Raw genomic sequence first — 23,816 nt, forward strand, 5'->3', positions numbered from 1 at the left:
GAGCCAGTGACTTGTGGAATATAAAAAAAAAACCCAAAAAACCCAAACATCACAAATCTATGTTTGGATCGTCTTACTTTGAATCATCCTTTCTTGCCAATTATGCAATCTCTTTGCATTTCAATGTATTCCAAAGAGGATTCTGTGTTGGAGTCTTCTCTGCTCTAAATTACTCCTGGAGTAGCGTGAAATACTAAGAAGCAGTGAGTAAACAAGGGTCTATGGCATCAAAACAGCATCAAAGTACAAGTTTTTGCTATGTGAGTTGCTAGAGTGAGCAGCAAAGAGTTTTCTCAACAGAAGATGTGGCTGTAAATCTTGGCAGAGTTCAAGGTTCCGAAGTTGTGTGGGGGTTGTTTTTGTATCCGATTATGACCTTCAAACAAGCATTCATACGCAAGATAACAAGAAACACACATGCTGTTGCTGTGGAATTTTTGGTAAATTCAAGTTGACTTTAATATTCCAAACCTCACTCCACAACGTGCTGGTGTTGCACAACAAAATCCAGCTCTACTCAGCCCAAAAATTCAGACACACCAGTGGACTAAATTCACACTCTCTCATTTGTCCTCCTCTCAAAAGGAAGGGAAGATCTGAGGTTAATCCTCTCTTCCCCTCTGTAAGGAAATCAGACAAAAAGGTATAGGCCTAATGTCAGAATGCCAAAGGAGGCACTCCAGATTAAGCCCCTGACTACTGACATTGTGTGAGTGGCAGGTAAAGTCACCTCTGTTCATTGGCCTGAGGACCACCAGAGAGCAAGACCTCCCCCTAGTGGTTCAGAGAGGTATAACCACATATTTGTCTTTTTTTCCCCCCTCTCTCTCTGCACCTCGTGTTGCATTCACAAATTGCTGCAAGACTGTGTGGAGATCTAAGCATCATGTGATACAGCAGCTTTGCTTCCACAAGAAGCCTGGCATATCTAAACTGAAAGGACACAACACTGCATAGTAGATTCACAGTTGTCCAGGTCATATACATGTAAAAACAAGTCAACTTTCATAACCTAGCAAGGGAAAAAGACCAGAACGTGTCCAACGTTGCATCTCAAATCACATTTCCAGTTGTACCAGGTAATGATTGTAAAGGGGAGCCGAGAGGAGGATTAAGTCGGGTTTAAGATGGGATGAGCACGAAGTTGGAAATACAGCAAAAAGATTTTAAATAAAACCAAAACAAACCCCACCAGTAGTAAACGGGATGGGAAACGTGGGAAATGTTACAAAGATGTTAACCAATACAGAGTAAGTTCCACAGGACAGAGAGGAAGAGACAGAATCCAAATGAGGCCAGATGAAAGAAGAACAAACTTAAGATTTATTGAAGGCAGCAGAAGATGCAAGAGACAAGAACAGAATGGTGGGGGAGAGGGGGAGGGGGGGCATATACAGAGACACTTCTGTGTTCAGATTGGTTTAATGACTTTGAGTTACAAAAGTTTTTGTTTATACAGCTCCGGAGAGCGTAATAGGTCTGTATGTTTTTATCAAAATATACATGTTTTGAACGTAGTTGATATAATCCAAATGACTTTGTGGTACAAAAACATGAATATATACAACCGACAACCCTGCTTCATACAATAACCCCACCCCGCCCCCATATAAAAAGGAGAAACATAAAAGCTTTAAACAAAAAAAAAAAAAAAAAAGGAAAGGCAATTTTTTAATCTACACGATATCCATTCTAAAGCTGTCTCTACCACAGTAGGCTCTTTGTAACATGAAATCAAATCCAAGGGTATACAGGGTACAATATACAGTACGAGTTGTTACTCAAACATAAGTAATTGAAGCCTTGCCTTCGTGTGGAAATAGCAGGAATGTGAAAAACCCTTTATAAGAAATCAACACTACAAAACAGCGGGGATACAAGATACTTTGGTCCTTAACAATAATAACCGTCTGGAGCTACATGAGACTTCTCTAAACCATGCATAATAATCTTTTACAAAAATAGAAACAGAGCGCATCTGTATCTGGTCCAAGACTGCAGTGGTCGAGGCTGTGGAAACTGGTGCTTGAGGCACTCAGGAATGTGACAACGTTTAAGACTTTAGCGTGATGGTGCCAACTTGGATCTACCATTGAGGAAAAGTGCACTAAACCTGACTGTGGCGCAAGTTTACACAGACGGTGTAAATCCTGTCATCCTGAACTGAAGGGGAATATAAATTACTGGGGTGTTTTTGGCCAGAGTCCAAGACTGTTGTAATTGACAAATGTCTCCCAGCTGCCCTCTTGCAGGTAGCATTACCTGAACGTAAAGGTGATAAAGGCATCTATGCAGTCAGGCAAGATAAGACACCTGAATGAGAGGTAAACTAAGTCAACTGGTAAGGATTCCAGCCTCAAGGAGAGTCAAGGCACTGTGATAACGACCGCACCCAGCCACTACATATCAGTTAAGCTTTAAAGTGATATACATGTAAATGCTAACATTAAAAGAAAAAGATAAATGAATATATAGATGTCCATATATAGATGAACATAATATGATTAAATGAGGCCCCATACACCACTGGCCCAACTAAGACAGGACTACATGGAGGTGAGAGGGCACTGACAGAGGAAGGCTCCACACAGCTCTCCTCCTGGGACAATAAGCCTAGCAGAGCTACATCACCGAGCAAGGATATTATTAGGCATCTATCTGACTTACATTCAAAGTTTCTACATACATATCATGGGGGTATATGCATTCAAATCCTTAAACACGTGTTTATAAGAAAAGTAAAAAAAAACAAAAACAAACCAAGATAGAATTTGCTACTTTCCCACTTTCTTTTTTTGAAACAATGCTGGTACACACCAAAAGGCTTTAAAATTAGCCATGTCTTTTCTAAAATGAAGCCAGAGAAATGCTTAAGGCAATCTGGTTGGGGCAAAGTAAGGCACAAGATACTGACAGAAAAACATGTCCATATTGAATTACTACAGATAGTGGTATGGATCCCCCGAAGCAATGTGAGCACTTAGAAGATGGAAACATAAAAATGTATACTGGGAAATTAATTGTTTGGTTGCCTGTGAGCTACAACAAAAATCCTTTTGTCTCAAAACCGTTTCTGACTGGCCAAACAGCTTCAAAGTGGCATTTCAAATGCGGCAAACACACACGCACACACACACAGATATAGTCCACGCAACTATCATGGTCAAAGGAATGCTGAAGTGTGTCTGGTGTGGATATGATTCATCCACATAAGCATACATCTGTGGTGGAGGAGTCTTTAAGGAATTTGGTCTGAAGTGACAGTTCATCGGCTGCCTCTACTTTACCTCCAATATCAAAGGTTTCATTGCAAAACATTGCTCATTTTCCTCAACCCCAAAGAAGACCAAATGATTCATTCTCACATTTGGCGAACAAAGACCTGCTTCAAATTTTGGTGAACCATGGATTTGATCAGACCAGCTTCAGTTCCTTCGCCAAGTTTTTACGTTCAGCCCTTTTATTTGTGTTATCTGTCCTGCTTGCGTCAAAGCTAGTCAATAGCTTGCACATGAGCACTTTAAAGTGTTGAAAAGCTTGACAACAGCACAATCACAGGAAACTAGCCGGAGCCATTTCCTGTGGTGGAGGAAGTTTGTCTTGCTTACTGCTGCATGATATCTGCTGTCATAATGCCCCTGACTCAGCCAAAGTTAGCAGTTCAACTCAAATACAAACGCCAGAGGGAATATTCATATTTCTATTTCAAGAACCTAACACTGTTTTACCAAACTGCCATTTATAAACCATAATTTTACGAACTTTTTTCCTTCGTGTATTTGGTGTCTTTTTCTTGTGATATAATAAGAATCAAAAATCTTGGCTGAAGTAACATTGGAAGGAAGAAAACAATGTCAGGGGTTGAAGGGAGCAACATTGTGCAAAGAAACTCAACCATAAATATGTTACTTCCACTGATAGCGACCTCGAGAAAAGTAGCGATCAGATGGTGATAGACTTGGAGGGAGTGAAGGCACTCAGATGGTGGACTTTGAGAAGGACACTCGAAGGTGGTGGTTTTCGCCCAGATCATGGTTGTGGAACTCAATCAGGGACTCAATAGCCTCCTCCACTGAGCCCATCTGGATCAGGGCCATCTTGCGGTCCTTCCTGTTAAAAACAGAGAAAAGTGTCCTCAAAGTGTCAACACTCGGCCTATATTAGAGCAGGCTGCTTGCAGTCCCTACTCACATTCAAGCCAAAATGAAGAAATAAAGACAAGGTCAAGAGCACAGTGACTGCACTTACTGAAAGAACTTGAAGGCCTTGACTGTAGCTCCTGAGCTGGCAAAAAGCCTCTTGAGGTCATCTTCCACCACAGAAGGCCTGAATATATGAGGAAACAAAGAACTAAATATTCAAGAATAAAGATGGGTTGTTTTTTTTTTGGAATAATTTGGTAATTATAGTCATGCGAAGCATAAAAGCATCTAAAACAACCCAGGTTTAGAAAACCTCTAAGAAGAAAATTTTAATGAGAAACCCACGGTATGTTGGAGAGATGGAGTGTTGCAGAGGGTGGGAAGATGTTGGAGTAATTTTTGGAGCCAGGCTTCTTGAAACGATGCAGTGGGGAATTGCTGAAGTCCTTTGTGAGGCCCTGGTCCTCGTGACCTTCCCTGGGAAGTTGGACTGTGGTATGTTTCGACAAGGTCACACGTATGGCCCTGCCGTGAAGTCGCTGGTCATTCAGGTGACACATAGCTACAAACATTGACAGAAAGACAATAAGTGGCCAGCGAGGAACAGATTTTGTTACATATACATCAATAGTCTGAATCCAGATGTACAACTTTGGCGCAATTATGTTTGGTAAAGTGATAAAACAACAATAAATGAAAAAGATGAGCTTAATATCAAAGACCAGTTCTGTCTGCTTAGATGACATTCAGGAAGTAAGTGCTCGAAACACAGTATGGTAAAATGATGTGAGGAAAAACTACGATCAAAGAAAAAGCTAGATCAAAGAAAGCAAATAGAGCTGAGCAGTTATGTGTGTAGCTACCTAGCTGAGCCTGTGTGCCATCAGACATCTGGATCAGAGCATTCTCCTTTTTATTGAACAGGATCTTGACTCTCATCACGTCGCCATATACACCTAGAGAGGAAGAGGAAGATGTCACAATAGGAGCGCAACACAGCCTGGGCAGTAATCACACAAGCAATCACAGCAACTAAAACCATTTACACCATCAGAAATGACATTAATGTTAATTCTAACCAATGCTTAATGATTAATAAGTTCAGGCTATTCTTGATTTTCAAGTCTGTATCAAATGCTTAAAACTAATCCTATAGCTGTCTTTGTTAACATGAACACACATAACAGCTAAAACAGTTGTACTCAATAAGGAGGAGATAGTGATTTTAAGCAAAAATCAGAACTAAAATTAGTGTTTGGTGTCAGGTTTGATTATTCTAGAGAGGGGATTTCTTGATCAACTGGAGGACCTAATAGAAAAACATGCAGGAATAAACTAAACATGCATATACCTACATTAGAGAAACTGCAAAAGAGGAACATGGTGACATAATCCAAGCGATATGTCAACTCACATTTACTAAAAAAAAGCAGCAGCATTTCTGTGCAATGCAGTCATGTGATTAATGACTATTACTTACAGCAGCAAAGCAGCAAAATACGCATCAATGCTTTTTTTATGGTTTAAAATCAAATTCATGCTCAACAACATGAGATGAGGATTTAGAATTTAGAACTTCCTGCTCTTTTTCTAAATATAATTTTTCCCATATTTCTATTTCCATTGCTGGACTGTCCATCAACAATGAACTCCAACTGTTAAAAACTAAATGAAATGCTGCCGCTTTGTGTGGTGTTCTCACCTTGCCTTTCTCACACAAACCCACAACAACCACAACAGCTCATACAAACCCCAAAACAGACAACCCGACCCTTCATATCCCTGTAGCCTGATGACAAGCCATCAGTGGTTAAAAACAAAGCCAACAACATGAGACAAGACATGCCCACCTTGCCAGGTAACAGTAGTAATAAAAAAGGAGATGAAAGGATGATAACGTACCGAAAAGAATAAAGAGGCAGTGTGGCGTAACGCTCTTTAGAGACAGCAGGGGGAGCAGCGGGGCAGGGGGCCAAAGGGGGAGAGGGAACAGGGGACAGGGGAAAGAGACGGAGCGGAGTGGAGGACAGTGGAGTGGAGTCGGGACATGTCCGCAGGCCACAGGCAGCGAGGTCCACAGGAAGGCCACAGTACCATGGAGGAAGGAGAGGCATGAGGGACGAAGTAAATGTAGAGAGGACAAGGGGGGGAGAAGTTGAAGAGCGTGAAAAGGGGAGGGAGGAGAGAAAGATGAGGTGGAGGGATGAATAATGTGTGGGGGAGGCAATGTTGTGTTTTCATTTTGTGGATGGTGTCCAAATTGGGGACAATAGGGAGTAAGAGGGTCGGTGGGTGGAAAGAGGAGTGGTTGTAGTAGTGACAGAGGGGAGAGGAGGACAGAGGGAACAATTGGTCATGGGGCGTGCAGTCAGTTGGCAAGAGTAAAGGTGAGGTGGGGTGGGGAGGGGGAATTAAAAACAAAAAAAGAGGAGAGGGAGACAGAGAAAGAAGAGAGAGAAAAGGAAGTAAAAAAACAAGGTCAGTATACACAAAGAAATGTAGTGCTTCAGACAGTAGAACTGGCTAAATTAAAATGCACTGTCACTATGGGAACACTAGGAGAAAAAGAAGAGAAAAAAAGATTAACAATGAAATACAGAAAAAGGCAGAGACAATATTTACTTTTAAATTACATGATTAGTTTACGTATATAATTTAAAACTACAGTGTATAAACACCGGTATGTAAACAGTCAACTGAATATAAATTTCAATAACCCTATCCTAAGTGAATATTAACACTCAATGTAATGACGACATAACTACAACAAATGTAATGTGTGACATACGGATAAAATCTATACACTATCTAAAATGACCTTCATTACATACATGTATTTTATGGCTATACAAAAGAAAAAAGTAATATTGTCTCTCCAACAACTCAAGAATGGTTTCAACTAATGGACAAAAAAATGAAGATATGAAATGGTAAGTTAAAAAACAAAGAAGTTAGTGTATTGAATAAACTTAAAATCCATAGTGAGCAAAGTGGCAGGTCAGAAATGCAGCAGGTTTGGTCAAACACAAAAGTCCTGAAAGAGAGGAGGGTCTGACTAGATCAACTCCCTTTTATTTAAACACAGTGATAAGGGGTTTTCCAACAGTCTGATCGAGTGAAGATGGAGGGGGAGGGGGGTAAACACTGGACCCTCTTCAACAGATGGTCCATGAACCATAAAATAAACAAATGACACTGGAACATTTTAAAGCTTCTCAGCACTGGACTGACAGAGGCAGGATATGGATCTGTTATAAAACCTAGAGAGAGTACTGACCTCAGGGTTCAGATTGCTGACCAACAAGACATTGTGTCCACCAGCGGCAGTGAGCCCTGACAGGCCGAGCCGGCTAGCAGCTGCTGCAGCTGCCGCCATGCCACTATGCCCTACTCCCAAAGACGCCAAGGCACTGGGAATACCGGGCATTGACAGACCTAGTAGAAACAAAATCATTACTCTCAAATTTTTGCAATTTGTCTGTTCATACTCAATACATCTTAGGAGGAGAAGTGAGAATAGGAAAAATAGTATTAGCTGACCTGCTGCCTGCTGGATGGCAAAGGTTGGGGGAAAAGCATGAGCTCCACCATAGGGAGAGGCAGAAATTATACCTGGTGCAGCTGGGAGAAGGAAAAAAAAAAGACACAAAAACAAAAACCCCATATATGATAAATTGCCCACAACACCTGTTGAATGCAGTTCATTGGTCATGTATGTAAATGGATTCTCTACAGTTTTACACCACTCCAACTAATGCAGTTGAGTTCATCACCACTGCAAAGTACAACTGCATTAGAATCATGTAACTACATTAATACATCTGTCAATCAAATCTGAACATTATCTTTTTATAGGGCAAAAATTAGAGAATAGTTGAATAAGATCACACTGGACTGCGTAAGTGTACCAAATGCAGCAGCTGCCATGGTCTGGTGGTCAATGGAGGGCTGTGAATCAGCAGTGGGGAGGTCTGGCCGGGTGTAGTCCCTGCTCTTGTCATTGTTGTACTTCACATTCAGGCTGGTGAGCTTGGAGAAGCTGATTCTCAGGGTACAGCAGGCGTTGTAGATGTTCTGCCCGTCCAGAGACTGTGACAGGAGTGGGTGCATTATCATGTACACTGTCTGACTGTTAACAGTCTCATGTTTGATCAAAAGAGCAGAACATAAAACTTGGTATCCATTGATTTGGTTTATTTGTCATGCAGGTCTCAAGAGAAACTAAAAAAGTGAAAAAAGCACTAAATGCTGTAATGGCAGCAAATGGCAACGACCAAAATTATGCAGTTATACCAGTCTTACCAGTTTGGCGTGCTGAGCTGTCATCCCATCAGCATATTGGATCAGAGCCTGAAACTGGTTGTTCTTGGTAAAAGTGATGATCTTCAGCACAGTGCCAAACTTCGAGAAAATCTAGGGTGTGGAAAGGGCATTATTAGTTTCCTTGTCATGATAAAACATGGAAGGGAGGATGTGATCTTCACTTTAACTGCACTGGAGGTTTGGGGAAGAGATTTTCAGAATTACCAATATGCGTATCTTTCTTAAATGAGGCAGTGAACTATAAAACCCCAACACCTACAGTATAAAACTTATAAGAGCCAAACAGCACAGTAGTTGTCTGTACCTGGTGTAGTACATCCAGGGTAACAGGGTAGAAGAGGTTCTCCACAATGACCCTGAGGACAGGGCTTTGGGTTGTTGCTCCTGCCATGCTACTAGCATCTGCAGAAATGGCCATGGTTCCTATCCCACCTCCATGGAGCGCATTAACAGCCTGGAGAGCTGCCTGGGCACGCTAAGGAAATGACAAGACAAAATTCTCAGCATGGGTAAAGCAACGTATGCTCTAATACACTGAGTGAGTGGCACACTTTAATGCAAAGCAATTTCTAGATTTGCTGCTTGCCGTTTTCTTAAGCAAAATTTTTTATTGCTCACAGCATTATTGATAGTGGAATTAAAAAAAAAATCTATTTCCAGCATTCAGTCAACTATAACAGTCAACCTTAAAAGCAGGAGCTTTAGTGTGTGGGATCACAAACTCTTACCACTTGGTTGGGCGAGTTGTCCGTCTTCAGCTCTTTATGGGTTGAGTATTGCATGTAAATGGGATGGTTTCTGATGACTGGGGTGACAGATGAGTAGTAGCTCACCATAGTCTGAGCACATTCCTCACTGTTCAGTTCTAAGAATGCCTGCAGAGGGAGCCATTTGCAAAATATCATCAACGAGAAGCTTTTCACAGAACATTTAACCACTATTATTGCTGATCTAGTTTCAGTCATATGTGCAAATTTTGTTCATTTTACACAGAAAAGCTCACTACAGGAAATAACAGATTATATTCAAAATGATGCCATTACTTCCCTTCAAACATAATCATTTCCCTACCCATTAAACCACAAAGATATGACAAAAATGTTGTTGTCACCATTTTCAGGTAAAAGGATAGACAAGAAAGCTGATCTTAAGCCTCAAGTAAATTTCATGAGTAGAAGTGCAAGTTTTATAGGTTTAGGAACAGGGTAATGTATAACAACTACTTCTAATGCCAATTTTTAGGACAGGATTTGTGTAAGGTATGACTTTCCCAATTTTCTATTCCAGAAGCAAATCCAAGCAATTAATCAGACTATACTGGCCCTATTCAAACAAACAATCTATGGCATCAGGTGATTAGAGCGATGTGTGCACCCTGCTTTTGGGCATGTTCAGCTTCATTTTGGTATTTAGAGGGTGTGTAATAGAGAGCAAACCACAGTGCATGTTACAAAGGGGCAGTTATTAGACACCTAATATTCATAAGTGGGCTTCGGGCTAGCATCACTCAAACCTATCAGAGTGCTTCATGTTATGTTCCTTAAAGCCCAGGTTGTGCCAGGAATTGGCGTTTTGCCATTTCAGTTGCGTACGAATCTGAGGTGAGGTAGGCCTGGGCAGAGGTGGCTTACGATGTTTCCACATAAGTGAGCATCAATAGAACAACATTACGATGCTGCACATCTGCTAAACTGATTGATGCACACTTCCCACTAGGCTTGTCCGGAGAACCGATACTTTGGTACCAAGTCTGTACTAAGATGTGACGGTACTGACTTTTCTTGAATACCCGAAGTACCGGTGGTACCGAGGAGCCAGATCTAGCCGCTTATTTAGCGTTGTTTTGGGGCTGTAAATGAGCGATTATCTGGCAACCCTCCCACGGTGCTGATCACGCATCTGGGTCGTCAATTAATTGAGAAGAAAACCGCCAAAAGTCGCGTATGGAAACACTTTGGATTTGAGGCTGGTGAGGAGGGATTACTTTTTGATCCGCAAAAACCGAAATGCAAAAAATGCTGTCACCGTACCACGGCGAAGGGGGAGCAACACATCAAACTTGGCAAAGCATTTAAAAGACAAACATCCAGATTTGTACAAAGAATTCAAGGTGAGTGCATTTGAATTCACGTGTTATCATTGTTGCTCATATCTAATAATGTTACAATGATGAAATGAGCCCACAGTAAATGAGCTGCCTGGCAAAGTAACATGAATGTTATGTCCTGCCTCGTCTGTCCTGCATAATAGTTACATGACTTTGTCTGGCAGCTCATTTACTGAATCGCCTCATGTACCGTTAAACCACCCCAAAATAATGCATGTTATCAAACGTTATTCTTTGTTTGAGAGGGCTGGCATTGCTGTTTAGCCAATGTTCTGAATTGTAACTTTTTTTAGGTTAGGATTGTGTGTGTGTGTGCGTGTGTGTGCGCACGCAGAGTTGTAATAGGTTAAACTACAGGGGATTTATTGTTTTTGTTTTTTTTTGGTATTGAGTGGTATCGAGTATCGTGGAATTTAAGTGGTATTGGTATTGACTACTAAATTTCTGGTATCGTGACAAGCCTACTTCCTACATAACACCACTGACCAAAGACCAGCCTCCTGAAGTACGTTCCAAAATAGCAATGCACCATGGTTGCCCCAGACCACACCTCATTAGTATACTTAAGCACCTGTCAAAGCATGTGGAGCCCCAGTTAATCTGCTACCAAAAGGGTGAGAGTGCTTGGTGTCAAAATATATGCACCAGCTCCTCTCATTTAAACAGACAAAAACAATATTACTTCACTTCAAGAGAGACAAAAGAGAAATGTTTACATTTGTTGCAATATCTGAAATAACTTTTCCACGCTAACACTAGACTGAGAGCTAAGCTATCAACGGGGCTCACACTATATCCGCCTTCAAACAAAGCATAAATACCATCAAAAAGAAAATAAGTACACCAACTAGTGACATGAAGAGGAAGGCAGCATTTATGTTCAAAGGACTTTTGTCAGTTTTCCCAGGGAAGTGAATAATCAAGTTAATTAAGATTGTGGGCCAATGCTATTAAGTTTTTCCTAGCTCTTTGTTATCCACTAATGAGCATTTTGTTAATAACAACAACATGTCATTAGGGTCTACAATAAGCCTCTCAGTGAATATGTTCCACCTGTTGACACCTCATTAGATGAGTAAGAGCAATGAGTTTGTGTAAATCTGAAGTTTGAATGGGAACACTTAGGAATAGTTTGTATTTTTTTTTTTAAACCATGGTTACCGAACGGTTTCAATGGGTTCTGCAGCACAAGGACATTTCTGTAATACAACTCCATACATCTCTCAGCTCTTACCTGGTTTTTCCCCTTCAGCATCAGCAGATTAGTGACTTTCCCAAAGGGCAATCCCAGGCCAATAACCTCAGCCTCATTTATGTCGTTGGGCAGCTTGCGTACGTGGACCACGCGTGACGGAACACCAGGACTGCGGACGTCACCTTTAAATTTTTTGCTGTCGTTGCCATTGGCTGCAAGAGAAAACAGAAGTAGATATAATCAGGGAGTGAACAGAAGGCTCTGGTTCTTCCTGAATAATGGATTGATCACCATGGCAACACAAACAACACAGACACGACAAGCACTTCAATAAAAAAAGGATTCACCCTTCCATGGCAACCCCCCTACCTGAGTTCATGATATAGGGCCCGTTGGATATGCAGGAAGAAAAGAGTTCGTCGGATCCCCTCTACAGGAAGAGAGAAAACAAAGACTCTGTTCAGCACATTCACCAATGAGGGCACAGCATGGCAGGTGGAGAGCACAGCTCTCATGTTACTGAGCCATTGTGAGATAAAGCAGGAAGTAATTTGATAGCAAAAAGAGTCTAGAAAGGTACTTCAGAAAGGACTTCACCTTTCTAAAAAGGAAGAATGAACCTGCCTTGGCCTGGCTTGTCAGCAGGGGTACCTAGCCATCCCAATTTATGCCCTGCAACAAAATTGTCTATTTTGGGGCAGGAGGACCATTATCATTTCTAACTTACTGTGCTAATTTAACACGTTTTAACATGAAGTACAAACACTCAGAATGAGTAACTACGACCCAGCTTGAGGAATATACCAGATGTTATGCCCTTGCTTTAAATCTGTCAATGTTCTCCTATTGCTACTTTGAAGAGGATAAGTTACTGAAACCCAATGGACGGAAAGACGAGATATGGGCACTCAAATCTCACACTAGACTGTACTCAGAAACTGTTCTGTCGAGCCTCTTGCAGTCTCTTTAGTGGCTATAATACACTGTTTCAGGGCTGTGTGTAATGAAGTATGGCAGTCACAAGAAGTGGCTCAGTAGCCTAAGCTCTACAACACTCTACAATGAAGGTCCTGTTCAGGATGAGACTAGGGGCATTGTTACATGGCAGCGCACAAACATATGGAACCCCCAAGGGCACTCTGTAAAAACGCTCCAAGGCTCTTCAAACTCCCAACCAGTCATGCAGGTTTGCTAGCATTCTTCTCCACCTTTTAAATTCTTGCCTCCCTGTATGTGAGGTGCGGCATTCCCAGTCAAGTCACAACACTAAAAATGAAGGACTTAACACAATTAGTACAAGAAAGTTTGGTAGTGAATTTTAACACTGTAAAAAAGGGATGGAACAAAAATATCAAAATTTTACCATTCCACACAAATTACTTTGTTTTTGTATTGGCTTATCATGCATAAAGAAGATATAAGTTACTTTTTATCAGAAATATCATTTGCAGTGTCAAGGGGTGAGTGAATCTTTAGATAATTATGGACACCTTCATGTAGCTTTGACTTTTTAATTTACTTTTTGGTCATCCTTCTGAAACTAACCACATATTTTGTGGTCACAATCTGCAAGCAGGTTGCACAAACAGGGTCTACATCTTTAATGATAAAGCATAATGCATGTAACTTAGAATTCCACGCAAAAGGCAATGCATTCTCCAATTTGGTGCAAATTGCACCAGCTGCTGGGGAGTCTAGCTAAGATCAGCCTATTCCAATTGTACTGGAATTTGAGAGGCCATGGGTTGTGATGTCACTAAGTGTTTCTGACTTTAATCTTGGGGGTTCATCATTAAATTACAATGCTGACTACATATTTCTCATCATCCCATACCTGACAGACAGAGTGGCTTAAAGCATGGCTGTATGGTCCTGACGCTCAGTGCCTTGAAAAACTTTTAGGCTTGTGACATGGGTACTAAATGATTAAGAGTAGTATGTTCTAGTCAGTGGAGGAAAAAAAAAAAGCAATACCTCTGCTTAATAAACGATCACAGGGCAGCTGCACAAAGTCATGAGAAATGAAGGAAGTGGCTCCAGTATGACTCAATAGTCATGGGCGGGCAATGTCACATTATCAGTCAGCAGACCAACTCCAAACAGGAAGAGCAGCAAGATCAGGCCTGCCTTCAATTTATTACTAGACTTCCTCATGGGGACTGGTGGTTACAACTCAACAGCAGGATCATCTTTTCTACTCCCTACACTCATCATTCCCACAAAAGGACTCACAAGTCAGAGTGTACAATGTGGGGCAAAAACATTGACTCGGATACAAAACATAAGTTTTGTTTCAACAGAACACACTAATGCCTTTTGGAGGGAATGTTTTTTTGGCCACAGAACAAAGTTTAAGCCATAAAAATCATGGAGGAACACAGTGATGTTTATTAGCTGCCTAAGTGCCAACACAAATCCATTAAATGTGTATCAACTGGTTTTCATCCTCTCTTTTTTTTAGATGCTTACAGTATAATAGTAACCTTAACTGCACGCGGGGCTATATGTGAAATTGTTGAGCAGCTTCCTCTCACTTGTGGCAGTGGTCTATGTTGAACTTAAAATCAAAATGAACTTTGACTTGAAGCCAATCTGGCCCCCCGCACACAACATCAAACTTGGTTTGCATTGCATTAAAGAAAGATAAATAACTCATGCTCTCCTTGTTTAAAAGAAATCAACCCCCATGTGAACTTTCATAGGCAGTTGTTTCCGGCCAGAACCTGTAGTTTAGACTGCTTGAGTTTGGTAGGAGGTAAACTCAAACAAAATGCAGACAAGGGAAGAGCACAGGTACAGACATGCTTATTCTGTGATCAGCCTTTGCCAGTGGAGAGGAGGGGGGCTGTGCCTCACCAGGGGGCTGGAGGGGGGAGATTGGAATGTGACCGCGGAATGCCAGACACTCTACCCAGACAGAATAATTACAGATTCCAGCAAGGCAGTGCTCCATAACTCAGCATCATGATTATACCAGTGTACAAAACAAAAAAAGGATTTTAAGCAAAGGCAAACATTGTGGGTCAAATATTGCACGTCAATCAGTTGCCATTACATAGTACTTTTTTGGATCATGATGAAAACAACAGCCGTTATGGAGATGAATAAAGGGGGCGGGTGTGTACTTGTTGAGGGCGTGTGTCAGTACTTGTTCAAACACTCTTAAGACCTTTGACCGGTGATGGGTGTAGGAGGAAGGTAACAGTCCTAAATTGTGTTGAATTACACCAGCCACAAATATCTCCCCCAGGCCTTATTATCAAGGATTAGTACTCAGGCAGGCATTTTTATTGGGACTACAAGTCAACAACCACCAATCTACCAAAAACTTTTTAGCAACTTCTCACAAACTGGCATGGAAGTGGGAGCTGCTATTTACTGAGTAGGCATCTAAAAATCAGAGGAAATAATCAATTCTGTTTCATGCAAACAGTGGACAGTACTCTGCCAGGAGTTACATCATCTTGTGATAAAAATGAGACTCGATAGACTTCAAACAGTATGGAAGGATTCTGCTGATATCTTAACATTCCATTAAGGCAAAACGGCTATTCAGGAACACAAAATAAACAGGAAGTTTAATTTCCGAACACCCACAGAATCCAACAAAACAGGATGGAAAAACATTAGGCCCCTCCTAAGATACTCTACTGTAACGGATTTATCTAATATACTTTGTAGAGGGTTGCTGCAACGTCCTTGAGCTGAGAATTCAGTTGTATGTCATAAATATTTCAAAGAGGGTCTACATTTGCAAACTCATTAACAACAAGAAGTGGCTTCGGACAGCAGTTCTGTAATTACAGAGGAGCGCTTGCAAACTCTCATGACAATGCTTCTCTGTCCCCATGGCCACAACAGTTATTCATTTTCACTTTGATTTGTATTCCAAAAATGTAAATAGAATGGAAACTCATTATCCAATCTTAAAATGAGTTTGATCAAAGAGAATTGAAACCACAGCTCAAATACCCATTTTTAGGATATACTGTCTTAAATGCAAAAAGGAAGGCCTCTCTGGATCTACAAAAAATATGTGAATTTGAAGTAGGAATACTCCCACCCAACATAATGTCTACAATTGTAGGATGTAAAATGTGTGTATAATCGTTTTGCCTAAAAATGAGTTGGAAGAGTCAGTGCTACAAAGGGAGGATAGCAAACATGGCTTACCTTCGTGCCAACTGATATATCATGGACACTCCTGAAAAGAAGCAAAAGTATTTTTTAAAGAAATTAACTTGTGAAAAACTGTATTTTATCATAAAAACTCAATTATGACTTCAATTATGACTTCCACTCAGATTTTTCCTCAAACAAGTATACTGCATACCACCCCCCCCTCTCCTAAAAAAACAGATACCACACACAAACGAAACCAATGTGACTTCCTTATTTATAAACTAAAATTGAGACTTGCAATATTTGTTCTTACACTGCTTTCATGTCATGTTAAAAATACTTACTCGATTTCAGGGACGTAGCCGGATCCCAGCGGGTACAAGTCAGCGTCTAAGCGGCTGTTGAATTTAGACGATACGAGAAGAAACTTCAATATAAGGGGAATGTTTTAAATGCTCGTTTAAGCAAATAGGAAATCGAAGTGAAAGCACACTGCTGAGAATTCAAGGAAGCATCTCCGCCACACATAAAATCGTTACTATGTTCGACATTAGATGTCCAAACTTGCGAGACTAGGTGTACTAAAAAATACCAGTGTAACCTACCCTGCTGTGTTATTCCGATGTAAAGTCTGTGATTCAATCAACGCAAAATGTTGGAGCCAGACATCTTCAACATGGCCCTGGCTCTCCACAGACAAATGAATGCGGAAATGAGACACGTTGCTCTAGCTTGTGCTCGAGTTCCCGAGGAACGAAGTTACCACTATACGTTTAACCGTAACTTAACCGACTCCTAGGGGTAGCAAGCGACTAAGAATATTAGCTGAAAGGCACCTCCGCCTCCTAATTCTTGTTAAGTTACGTTCCTAATTTGGTAAGTCTGTTGTAAACAATGAATTTGGTTTGTTCACACGGTTCACGCAACTGGCGTTTGCTAGCGATAATGTCGCTAGCAGCTGCTAGTTAGCTTGTGTCCTGCTAACTGTTGCATGTTTTGATGGAAAAAAAATGTTTCGAGTAAACTTTCCCGGTTTGTCGGTTATATGAAACACACATGGCAACCACAACACTCCGGTGAAACGCTAAATATGACTAGAAGTTACTCGGCACTCAGGTTGTCTCGAAAATTTAAGTCTTAAAGATGGTTCTTTTTTACTCACCCGTCCATTGCACAAGAAAAAAACTGCAGGTCTGAAACGAAGGTAGGGCGGTAGACTTGGTTGATTTTCTTACAAAATGGCTGAACATACGGAGGCGAGCGCTGATTAGTCCAGTCACTTGCAAGAGCCAAAAGAGGGCGGGGACTGACCGCTACTTGAGTCCTGATTGGACAAGACGGCTATCATTTTTGTGAAAAAAACAAGGCCGCGGCAAATTTCCAGTAGCGGCTCATATGAAGCGGTAGATCGGAGCTGACTAAGTTTTGAGTGATGAAAAACTAACTTTGAGTCAGTCGTATGGTGATAAAGTAAGATAAGAGAATTTCAGCCTTTGAAATATAGCCTTAAGAGGTGACAGAGGGACACCAATGAAACTAGCGAGCTATTGTCTGCACACGTTGAGTAAATCACACCCATAATGACAAATGAAGGCTACATAGGCAAATATTCGAAGTACTCGATCATGGGATAGATAGATTTAGTTACTTAGTTTTGATTTAGTCTCTCATGTTGTGTCTGATAAGATGACATGTAATTTGCAAAGTAACTCGGAAGTACAGTGTTTGCCTATGAAATGTACTACAGTTGGTAGGCTGTAGTGGAAGAAGTTTTTGCAAGTTCCTTTACTTTGAAAGTAGAAACAACCAGATAAGTCTTATAAAAGTTCCAATCAGAAATGATACTTAAAAAAGCTGCTCAGTATCTCATATTGAGTTTACTTGATATCAAAATTAAAAGTACATATAATCTTTGTGTATCCCATTCTTGGGAGCGCTGAATACTTAAACCGTAAATCTGTGAAAGTCGTGATAAAGTCATTATGGTATTCTGAACGTGTCATCTTGAAGTTTGGACATTTCAAACTGGGAAGTATTAATGGTTCATAGTCATATTTTTGCAGGTAAAATCTTTCTCCTCAAAGAAACTATTTGCAGATGGGCTTGGATAAATGTGTGGAGAAAAAGGACCCTCAAATATGAATAATTAAGTAAAGTGCAGAAGCCTCACATTGTAGTACAAGTACAGTACTTAAGCGGAAATACTTTTCGCCTCTGTTTATAGGCTAGATAGAAATATCTATTTTTAACAGTGTAAATGAGATAATATAGAAATGAGTTAACCTTCAACCTCCACTGGTCTTCAGGTGTTCAGAGTTAGATAACACAAGTAATTCCAAATTACAGTCAAGTTTCACCATACCAGATTATTCTGTGCTAAATGTAGATCTGTAAAAACACCAGCAACTATAAGAGAAGTCTGCTGCTAACTGTAAAGCTACGATAGCACTTGCTAGATAGTGAAAGTAGCCTCACCCATGTGAATAACCAAGAGAGCAGATAACCCAAGAATCAGTTCCACATGTGATATGGTAATTAAGATATTATTATCAATGTAGGAAGTGAAACCTGGTAGTCAACACTGTGTGAACTAACCTTCATTTCATCAAGAGGGTTTCTTGACTTAAAAAAAACCAGGTGCATAATGGGGGTGGTGGGTTGGGGTTAAGGCCCCTTTCCTTGCAGTACAGGTTCAGGCGACACCCATTTGAGCCGACAGAGAGACTTGCAAGGTGAAGAGTACCAGCCATTCTTTGTCATTGCTGGTAATCATGAATTATATACTGCTTAAGCCACAACTAAGAAGTATAAATAATTTATTCATTTGCCTGATATTACTTTTTCTCCTTTATTTTTCGTCTCCTTTTTCAGCTATGCATATTCCTACTGCAGTTAGCCAGTTCTTACTATTGTTAGGAATAACAAGCAATGAATACATTTCCTGGTTGGATTTATAAGTTTAAAATTGTTTAGGGCTGTCAAATTTGCCAGACTTCACACTTGAAATGACGTTATATGAAACTTCCCATTTTCTTTTTATCTTCCATGACAATTTTCTTTAGAAAACCAGGACAGTGGTCCATGAGGAGGAACCGTCCTGTTGCTCAAAGGTCAGCTCTGTCCAAGGGTGAGCAAACTGAACATGCAACTTTGTAGTCTACATTCTGTCGCTAATTATACAGTAGCTGCTCTGTTGAATAGTGCATACCTGACCTCCCTTTCATGAATGCCCTATTTAAATGCCTCTCCCTCTTTCCCTGCCTCCCCCACCCCCTCTCTCTCACTCTCTCTCTCTCTCTCTCACACACACACATATACACACTTCAGTGTTTTTGACCATATTGTGATCGACTTCCAAAACAGTAGACACGTGCCCTCTAGTGGCTATTTTGAGGTACTCCACTTTACAAAATAAATCCATTCCCGTGAGCCTCTGCTCAAACGAGTGTCTGTAATAACCTTAATATAATTCATTCTAATACCACACTTTTTTCATTCAAGTCCCGAATTGATGGTTTATATGTTTCCTCTACATCAAAGATACCGAAACGTACCACATTGTAAATCGTAGCTTCATTTCTATGCAATAAGTATAAATTAGGTTAATTACATACACATTTATCTGACTTGCTGTAAACAAACAGGAGTTTTATTCAAGATTAAACATTTAGATGACCACAGAATAGATGAACAGGCATTAGTCTAACACAGAGTTTCTTTTTTTTTCTTTTTTCTCTTTGCTGCTGCCCCAGAGATTCACTACTAAGCAAAGCTTTTATCTCACCAAGTCTACATGTACTTTATATTTATGTTCCATATGCATACTTGTGTATACACCACACATACATAAACTGTCAGTCTCCTGCAGAAACCTTGTATCTCCTGATGTGAAACATTTCAGGAGTTAAAAAAAAAATCCAACATTAAAAAGATTTTGTTTTAGTTGCTGACTAAAAAAAACATATTGCTGCCTGAAAAAGAAAAATGCATCAATTTCCCTTGATAACATGAAAAGTTTATTGTTACAACATGTATTTCCCACATTATAACAAGCTAGTTTAACATTATTATGACACACAAACTTACCACATTATAACAATAACTTTTTCTTGTTTTGAGACTTTCAATAAAATGTCCTTACATTAAAAATTTCAATGTTAAAACAAGTATCATTATTCTTTTAACCCAATACCATCATGTTACTCCATGATAATTGTTATAACAAGCTAAACAGTTTATTGTTTAAACTCAAAAAGTTTGTAAGTTTTAATAATGTGAAACTGTCTTGTTATAATGTGATGTTGATAAACTTGTTATGTTATAACATGATCCCGATCGTTCTTTCTTTTTCTGGCGTTACAGAAATATACCGCATAAAAGCAATGAAAGCATTAAAACAGTGTGCAGATACAGAGTTTTTTTCAAGACACCAACAGCTGTGTGCATATTACCTGTCTGAGCTGCATTAATTTATCTTTTGTGTGAAAAATAACAGTAATATTCATATATGTGAAGTGAAGCTTCAGATTAGAAGGCAGTGTTTCCAGTAGCAGAGCGAGGAAAAACTCCTGTCTAAAACAGTGGCAGACAGACATGTCCAACCGACTCAACCTGACAAAGGCACCAACAATACACAGATGTAGTCATCGTTTTTAAAAATACACACAACAAATACAATACACTGCCTTGTAAATAGGCCATATGAAAGAAAAAAAAAACATGAGTCAATATAAGAGACAATTAGACTGTACAAATGGAAAGCATAATCTGTTTCATCCCTCCTGCCCGTCAGCCTCCTTTGGAATGTTAAGAGGGATCACTTCTCTGGTGGTAAATGTAGGCAGGACTTGAGAGAATGCACCTGGCACTGACGGTTCAAGACTAATTCAACAAGCGTATATGCAGGAGGCAGTAGATTCCCACACTCCCCCTCGTTTGACTAAGACATATGGAACGAGTTGAACAGTATAGTTGGTGGGTGGAGAGTTAGATTAGCACCAAACGTCAGAGTTCTTTCGACTGTGTGTCTCCAAGCATAGAAGGTAGAGCTGTGGTTGGACCTCGAGGACAAAATGTTGTGATGAGGAGGTGATGGTGACAGTGTGGAGGTGAATGAGACGTGACACACGAACCCAAGCAGGAGCAGAAACATCGGTGGCTTAGAATCATTGACTCACATCGTTTGTAGTTTTTACTGTCGGCCACATGCTTAACGAGACAAAGGCCAAACTGTAATTCAATAATCTTTCGACTGCGACAAGGTGGCTTGAACGATTTATTCTTTTTGGCCTGTTTTCCCTGGTTCCTTCTAATGCTTAACATTTGGTTACCAGGGCACAGTTTAAGATTTAAGATCCTCAATTATGGTAAAACTACAAAGTCCCGGAGTAACCATGGAGCAGATTTTTTTGTGAGCTGAGAGAAAATAAAAAAGAATAATTTGAGGCTGCAAGATGAAAAAGTTCTTCCCTTAATTGAATTAACACGTTCCAAAATACAAAATAAGGAACTAAACCGTGACATTAAAATAACTACATTGAGGGAACAATTTATATCTTTCAGCCTAAAAATAAGTGAATTTAGGGAACAATTTAAATCTTGTAGGCTCAAAATAAGTGAATTTAAGGGTAAACTTATATTGGGTAGCCTCAAAATAACCAAACTGATAGAATGAGTTGTGGCTTTTGGCCTCAAAATAACTGAACTGAGGGGAACTTTATTTCTTGTGACCTCCAATAATCAAATAGAGGGAACTTTACATCTTGTAGCCTCAAAACACTAATTTCATTCTCTACGCTCACAATTTTGTTCTCTCTCCATGGCCACTCTCCTTAGTAACCCTTGCACCCAGCATCAGGGGTTAAACTGGGAGCTAACAGGACAGAAACCAGTAGCCGACCAAGACAGTTAAGTTATAGTAGCAACAGATTTTATTTGGTTCATAAACAGACAAAAAAAAAAAAAAAATCTTTGTTCGGGTGAGCTGACTCAAACCCAACTCTTCTCGTTATGGAAACAAAGGAATCCCAATTTAACCCCTGGTTTTACATTCATGTGAACACGATTAGCGCATACAGAGACCCAACAGTGACAAGACAGTCCAAAAAAAGTTGCAAGGCTTCATGCAGTGCTACTTCATAAGATTTACATTGATTCTACTGGTGAGAACACAAAATGACTGAAACTATCATTGTGCAATGGTTTGTCACTCCATTGATCATCAAGTGTTCATCCTGCTTTAAAAAATACAAAAGCTGTGATCGTCATGTACATGTGCCATGTACAGTACTAACGAGAAGCTAATGCAGTTTGCTATATGGTCAGTATTCTAATTTGGCTTTTTGTCTCCTTGCTATTGACTTTTTTTTTTTTTTTTTTAGACTTTATCTCCCATAACGCCAATTATAGTTACTGTCAGAAAGACACATCTGACTTAAGATATGAGCACATATGAGTCTAAGAAAGCACAGACACTTGTTATGATTGTAACGCAAATCAGGTAGAGCTTACAACATCACATGCAGTTAATGGCTGGAGACAATATAGAGAACCAAAAACAATAAATACATTGTATAAAACATAATTTCATATCAATATATTAAAATACTATTTAAAATAATATCTTAGACAATATTGCAATATGAAATTGACTGATAAATAGTTGATAGGCCTACACAGAGAAATATATATCTTAGTTTCTGTGTCCTTCATAGTTTGATGTTTGACTTAATGATTTTCAGATTTCCCCCAGTGGGTAGCAGTACAATCCAGAGAGCTCATACATTTTCTTCTTTTTTTGTTCCAACGATAACAATGAACTTACAGTACACAGTCCCATAATAAAGATATACATACTGAATACAATATAAATGTCAAGACAGAAAAATAGAAAAATATCAATAGAAATCAAAAGTCAAATACATATCAGAGAAAGTATACGGAGTAAAGTGTACTTATGAGTCTTTGTGGTTCTTCTTGTTGTAGCTGGAGATTGTATTGGCTCTCGTTGTTGGTAAATTGGCGGGGTAACTGTAGTTCAATTTTTGTTTTCTCCAGTCCTCACACCCACCCACACACACACACACGCGCACACCCCCCCCCCACACACACACACACATACACAGACATGAAGCGACACACATCTGCAAACACCGACACATGCAATGGCACACAAGCCTGCACAGGTGCATGTGTGTCCTCACCCACTCATACACACAAACACACACACACTCGCATAAACACACAAACACACACACACATGTGGCTCACATGACTGTGCAGCATTTGCAGGTCTGTTTCTTCTCCTTCTCCTTCTCTCCATCCTCTCCACCACTGTTGGCCTTTTCTTTCTCTGCCATGCTCCCGTTAGGCGGAGCCTGCTCTTCGTTGGCTGCCTCCCCTCCTACCTTCCCCTCCCCATCCTCAATTACAACAAACTCAGCCTTAACGTTGCCGTCCACACCTTCCATGCCCAGAGCTGTGCGGGTCTCCTGCTCCTCCTCCACGGTTTTGTAGCCCATGAATACCAGGGTGACAGGGTTGTCTGCACTAGCTTGGTCAGGACTGGGGCCCAATAGCTTGGCCTCTATTCCTGTCACCTCCCTCTTGGGGGTCTGGCCAGCGGTCTGCACTACTCCATTTTCACCTTTAGGGAGCAGCAAAGTATCAAAGAGAGATTAGGAAAGGGAAAAAGGAAGGAGGGCAGTCAGGTTAAAGAAGAGAGACAAAGAAAGAAAGGAAATATTGTTTTAATCATCTCTGGCAGGGTTGACAATTTAATACAGCAAATGAGGAGGGCATTAATAGCTTTCTCTCTCTCCTCCTCAAGCAGATGTTCAGGCCAAGTTGCTATGGTTTCATGTCTGCACACATGTTGCCATGGGTACTAAACTTACCTCCATTTTCTTTGGCCACACCCTTATTAGCT

The 23,816-nt window shown here is 40.3% G+C and overlaps 2 protein-coding genes and 1 long non-coding RNA gene across 3 annotated transcripts in view; 1 reads left to right on the top strand and 2 right to left on the bottom strand.

The window, feature by feature from the left end:
- Positions 1–17,160, bottom strand: ptbp1a (polypyrimidine tract binding protein 1a). Its single transcript, XM_086183124.1, has 16 exons — positions 17,052–17,160; positions 16,234–16,287; positions 15,941–15,971; positions 12,137–12,197; positions 11,807–11,979; positions 9,194–9,340; positions 8,770–8,940; positions 8,445–8,555; positions 8,051–8,231; positions 7,683–7,763; positions 7,420–7,577; positions 6,045–6,078; positions 5,006–5,098; positions 4,488–4,704; positions 4,249–4,326; positions 1–4,110 (listed from the first exon to the last, which is right to left on the bottom strand). Exons 1-16 carry the CDS (start codon positions 17,057–17,059, stop codon positions 3,978–3,980), a joined length of 1,731 nt encoding a protein of 576 aa, XP_086039250.1. The 5' UTR covers positions 17,060–17,160; the 3' UTR covers positions 1–3,977.
- LOC147246298 (uncharacterized) overlaps positions 16,574–23,816 on the top strand; it is a 15,458-nt gene continuing 8,215 nt past the window's right edge. The window contains exons 1-2 of the long non-coding RNA XR_015109841.1: positions 16,574–16,765; positions 18,952–19,016. This is a non-coding gene — a long non-coding RNA (uncharacterized LOC147246298). The remainder of the gene's footprint in view (positions 16,766–18,951; positions 19,017–23,816) is intronic.
- The window catches only part of palm1b (paralemmin 1b), a 25,977-nt gene continuing 25,154 nt past the window's right edge, over positions 22,994–23,816 (bottom strand). Inside the window, exons 5-6 of the mRNA XM_086183125.1 lie at positions 23,785–23,816; positions 22,994–23,534 (exon numbers count right to left, since the gene is read on the bottom strand). The exon at positions 23,785–23,816 is cut by the window's right edge and continues 39 nt beyond it. Of these exons, the coding sequence (XP_086039251.1) occupies positions 23,155–23,534; positions 23,785–23,816 (412 nt within the window). The 3' untranslated portion in view covers positions 22,994–23,154. The remainder of the gene's footprint in view (positions 23,535–23,784) is intronic.

This window comes from Aulostomus chinensis, chromosome 17 (assembly GCF_037954235.1).
Source record: "Aulostomus chinensis isolate RoL2024-O1b breed Wild chromosome 17, RoL_Achi_v1.0, whole genome shotgun sequence".
Lineage (NCBI taxonomy): Eukaryota > Metazoa > Chordata > Actinopteri > Syngnathiformes > Aulostomidae > Aulostomus > Aulostomus chinensis.

Coding starts and splice junctions, on each gene's coding strand:
- ptbp1a (XM_086183124.1), bottom strand. Junction 15,972..16,233: donor GGCTACGTCCCTGAAATCGA/GTAAGTATTTTT, acceptor GCTTCTTTTCAG/GAGTGTCCATGATATATCAG. Junction 8,232..8,444: donor CAGCTCAGCACGCCAAACTG/GTAAGACTGGTA, acceptor CTCCTGTCACAG/TCTCTGGACGGGCAGAACAT.